The sequence below is a fragment of the Sprattus sprattus genome (assembly GCF_963457725.1).
Source record: "Sprattus sprattus genome assembly, chromosome: 3".
Lineage (NCBI taxonomy): Eukaryota > Metazoa > Chordata > Actinopteri > Clupeiformes > Clupeidae > Sprattus > Sprattus sprattus.
In genome coordinates, this window is record NC_137922.1 from 51,738,800 (window position 1) to 51,744,218 (window position 5,419).

General features: G+C 41.6%; 1 protein-coding gene across 1 annotated transcript in view; it reads right to left on the bottom strand.

The window, feature by feature from the left end:
* Positions 1–677: 677 nt before the first annotated feature.
* The window catches only part of LOC308361827 (ras-related protein Rap-1b), a 50,435-nt gene continuing 45,693 nt past the window's right edge, over positions 678–5,419 (bottom strand). Inside the window, exons 7-8 of the mRNA XM_080834285.1 lie at positions 2,593–2,708; positions 678–2,372 (exon numbers count right to left, since the gene is read on the bottom strand). Coding sequence (XP_080690411.1) covers positions 2,622–2,708 — 87 coding nt within the window. The 3' untranslated portion in view covers positions 678–2,372; positions 2,593–2,621. The remainder of the gene's footprint in view (positions 2,373–2,592; positions 2,709–5,419) is intronic.

Here is a 5,419-nt window from a genome sequence, read left to right on the forward strand (position 1 = left end):
AGATGGTATGAAAGTTTGGGTGCCAAGTAACAAACCAGTGTCATACCACTTAGTTAATACACAGACCATTACATGTAAAAGAGGCAAGATCATATACCTGTGAGTGCTAAACACACGTGTGTGTGTGTGTGTGTGTGTGTGTGTGTGTGTGTGTGTGTGTGTGTGTGTGTGTGTGTGTGTGTGGTGAGACACCTGACTGCAGGCCACTTGTCTTCTGATCTCGCACTTCCGTTTGACAGGCTAAGCTGCCGCTTCTGGTTGTGAGGGACCTTCAGTTCCCACGCATCATTACTGCAGAGCATCATCTCACCGCTGGCTAAGTGACAACCACGAGAAAACACACTCATACATGGCCGCAGAGCTGGCATCTCTTTACCCCCACCCCCCAACCCCCCTCAAAAAAATGCAAGCTTTCTGCGAGAGAACAAACGTTATTAAACCAACATTTTTGTTTTATTTATTGGACTGGCAGAACTGTTGAAACAATACACAAAACATTCAAGTGGTGGACTGGCTCTCACAAGCCCTTGCATGGCAATCCAATTTATTGAACTACAGATGCTCAGTTATACAAAATTGCACCACTTTTAATTAAGGCTTTTTAGTTTACATTTGGCTACCCGTCCCTTTAGGTCCCTCCCCCTGCCACCCGACCCCCACCCACCCACAGAAGCAGATGTTGAATTTCAAATACTGGAGCTCTGTAGAGACAAAATCTTTACACATGATTTCAACGTTAAGGAGGCTGTTCGTAATTTTTTCTTCCTTTTTTCTTCTTTTTGTCTTTTTTTTTTTCCTTTGTTAACGCACACAAAAGCAACGAAAGCATTTGTTTTAACGGGACACAGAAGAGAGGAGTTCAGGTGACGTCGGTCCTCTCTTCGGCTCCCCCGAGTCAGATTACTCCATTTTTTTTCTTTTCTTTTTTTTAAATTGTGTTTTCTCTCTCTGTGCTCTCAAAACACATGTTCTCTCCCTCCCCCCAACCATCGCTACATACCCCACACAGAAACTCAGCCAACAGGAAAACTGGTCAAACCAAATATTACACAGGGTGAAACAGTCACTAACAGGCAAGTAGTTTTTTTTTCTTTACTGACAGGGTCCAGTATTTGGTTTTCATATCCTAGTTTACAAGAGATGCATTAGCAGGCAAATGGGTGGGGAAAGGAAGATTTTTTGGGGGGGGAGGGGGTACAGTGAGAATCTACAGCAACAGAAGTAGGGGAAATGATGACATTTTGTTCTTGTTTTTTATTTAGTCTATATTAAAAACCCTTGTTTTAAAATATATACTTCCTGTTGTAGATGAGGGAGTCTGAGATCAGGGCGTAATTGACTATTTGTTTGCAAGGACCTATCAGAGCTCGCTTGGAAGTTCTATGTGGTGACATCAGGGCCTGCTTGGCGAAGTCTTGCATTGAAATGCCATGTCCCCAGAGACAGACCCCTCATGGAAAAAAAACCCACTGTACAAACATCTTTGTAAACACCACAAATAAACCCAGGCGTGAAGTCAAAGATGGATTCCATTTTTTTTTTTTCGAATGAGTTGGATTCTTCAGAAAGAAAAAAATAAACTAACACATATTTGAAGGCAACATCTTTAGGCTAAAGACAATATGATAGTGACAGAAAAAAAAAATCATATTATATTTTTATACTTTTTACACATATATCACTGTATTGTATCCACAGGTTTTTTTTTTTCCTAAGATAAAACTCATATTGATAGATGTTACAACATCGCATCTTGGTAGACGAAATCTAGTAACATAAAAAAAAAAATAACAAAACGAAAGAAAGAGGAAAAAAAACACCAACAAAAGTTACAAAAAGAAACCAAAGGAGCATAGACTGCGGTATGACATGGGCTATATAGGCGCTCTTTGGACTTACTCTCTTCTCTGGCTAAAATAGTGGTGCTCAGAACTATCGCATCATTGTACACACCATGGCAACGTGCACAGTCTGGTTTAAGACACCGTTTGTTTTATCTTTTAATAGTTTTCAACGGCTTGTCTGCGTTTAGCAGTAACACTGGGTTGTAGGCTCTGGATTGTTTCAATTCATTTTTGTATCTATTTCATGACTTATTTAGGTATCCACATAATTGTTTTGTATTCCTCATTTCAGTTGCATACAGTTAGAATATATATATTTATAAGTAAAAATCTCTCTCGCGATACTGGAAAGGGATGATGGTTATCTATGTGCAAAAACTGACATGGTACTGTAGTTTTGAGTCCGTTGCTTCGTCGGTTCTTGGTTGGTTAAAGGGGCATCGGCACACTGGAGAGTCCGTCAGATGTTAGGGGGTTTTTAGTAACGTCGGAATGCTGGCACTGCTGAGAGACAGCAGCAAATCAGACCTGAGAATCAGACACAAACACACAGGTGACTTAACCAATCAGAACGCACATACAGTACATCTTCATGTGAACGAAGAACATAAAACACCAAAAACAAAGGGTTTGAAATCCTTCTTTTGGTCACCCTCAAATCACCTAGAGCCTCACAGATTTACATATTCCATTCACTTTTTCATTATGACCCTTCAACCATGACTCTTGACACCTGTCCTTTGCCCACCTGGCTCAGAGCGGCGGGACAGCTGTGTATTAGAGCAACTGGCAGTTGGACTTTTTGCGCGCCTTCCCCGGCACTGGGGTTTTCCTGTTGATTTGCCGGACCAGGTCATAGAAGATCTGCAGACACAGAAACAGACGGAGACATGAGAGAGGGTTAAAACCATAGCTTTAATACCATACTGAACTATCTCTGAAACCACTGCTTTACTATCATACTGAACTATCTCTGAAACCACTGCTTTAAAGGCACCCAGTGCAACTTTCGAGGCTTAAAAATAAACATTCAATTTCTAGTCTTTTTTACACGTAGTAAGTTTCAATAACTCCATACCATTACATATCGACATTCAAGGAGCAAAGATGAGACGTCGTTGTGTGGTGAGAACTGATAGAAAATCGATAACAACAACAATCGCCGTCATTTTCTTTATTTTTTGTAACCTACAATAAATAAAGCAGGCTTCCAGTCAATGGAAAAATGGCTTCTCCCCACCTGCGATTGTTGTTGTTTACGATTTTCTATCAGTTCTCACCACACAACGACGTCTCATCTTTGCTCCTTGAATGTCGATATGTAATGGTATGGAGTTTTTGAAACTTACTACGTGTAAAAAAGACTAGAAATTGAATGTTTATTTTTCATTGAATGTTTACATAAAGTTGCACTGGGTGCCTTTAATACCATACTGAACTATCTCTGAAACCACTGCTTTACTATCATACTGAACTATCTCTGAAACCACTGCTTTACTATCATACTGAACTATCTCTGAAACCACTGCTTTAATACCATACTGCACTATCTCTGAAACCACTGCTTTACTATCATACTGAACTATCTCTGAAACGACTACTTTAATACCATACTGAACTTTCTCTTAATGACTGCTTTAATACCATACTGAACTATCTCCGAAACCACTGCTTTACTATCATACTGAACTATCTCTGAAACGACTACTTTAATACCATACTGCACTTTCTCTTAATGACTGCTTTAATACCATACTGAACTATCTCTGAAACGACTGCTTTAATACCATACTGCACTATCTCTGAAACCACTGCTTTACTATCATACTGAACTATCTCTGAAACGACTACTTTAATACCATACTGCACTTTCTCTTAATGACTGCTTTAATACCATACTGAACTATCTCTGAAACGACTGCTTTAATACCATACTGCACTATCTCTGAAACGACTGCTTTACTATCATACTGCACTATCTCTGAAACGACTGCTTAAATACCATACTGAACTATCTCTGAAACTACAAATGTAATACTATTCTGCACTTTCTCTGAAACGACTGCTTTAACACTGCACTCTATACTGCATTACTAAGCATGATAGTTTTAAACATTATGCAACTTCTTCGATCATCACCATCACACAATACAATACAAACAATACTCCCCAGGGAGAAATCCAGCTGCTTTGAGAATCAGTAATATGAGTAATGTCAGGTTAATATCAGGTTCATCATCAATATGACTGAGACAAAGACATTTTACATGGAACATTTGATCTGTTCATGAAAAGTATGTTCAGAGTGCTTGAAAAGTTTCAGTGTGTGTGTGCGTATGTGAATAACGATATGTGTCTATATAAGCGTATGTGTGTGTGTCTGCATGTCTGGATGAGTAGACGTGTGTCTGTGCTGCGTGGATAAATAAGCTCAGACAGACTGACTGGCACACTGCGTCGCTCTCTCTGACAGAGAGACAGGCCCCTGGGGCCGACATGAGAGGCTAAGACAAATCGCTGCTCTGTCTGCACGACTGCCGCCAGCATTATTACAGATGATACCCAACCCTAAGGGACACACCGGGACAATATAACCCAGCACTTAGCTACAAAGAAGCCCCCCTCCCCCCTGTCCCCCACCCCAAAAAGGAAGTGTTATTCTATGTGAGCACAGTCTCTGAATGACAGGATGGCAATGCTACGCTAACTCGTGTTAGGCTTGATGTCTCTGTTTAAGGTTGATAGGCAATGATGGTTCATTTCACACTGCAATCACAGACGAAGGGGGACGTTAAGTGGAGCTGACGCGGACCGCTCGTTTCCGTCTGGTCCGGACTGCGATTAGGCCGTGCAGAGCTGAACAGTCTCTTAGCAGACTTGGAAATGACGTTTCGTTTTGTGCTTTTGCCAGCTTTGCCTCAGAGTATAGGCTGGACCAGCTAGCACTACTCGTGGAGTTTTCTAAGAAACTGCCAACATCATTGCCTTCATCTCAGTGGGACGTCCTCCCATGCCACCAATCCAGGCGAAACAGCATCTGCTTACAAACCACCGTGAAGGATCCACAATACTGAAGCCCATTCATATGTTCTGGGAACACATCCCTTGGCTAGATCAGGTGCACCTACCTGATATCAGTGCAAACAAAGCATCTTTAACCACACACTGCAGCAAAGACGGTAACATTGGAGAGAGGTCTATGCATCTGGGCTAACACGCTCTCTGGATAAGATTAAACATCTGATCCAGGACCAGCACTGCGGTGAGTAATGCCATCTCTGAATGGAAAAAGCTAATCTGCCCTGGGCCAGAGACAGGCCAAGTTACAGTGAGACCTGCAGATGTCAGCATTCAAAGAAGCCCAACGTTCAAACTCTAGTGCCGTGCAGCTGACTTAATTTATCCCCCTTCTGGAAAAGCACCCCACAGAGAATGCAAAAAGAAAGCATCCCCACCCCCTCCCCTCCTGACTGTAATCAATGGTCTCTGCCTACTGTCTTCTGTCATTGCAAAAAGAGGATAATTACAATGATTAAATCAATAGATCAATCAGATAGGGGGGGGGGGGGGAGGAT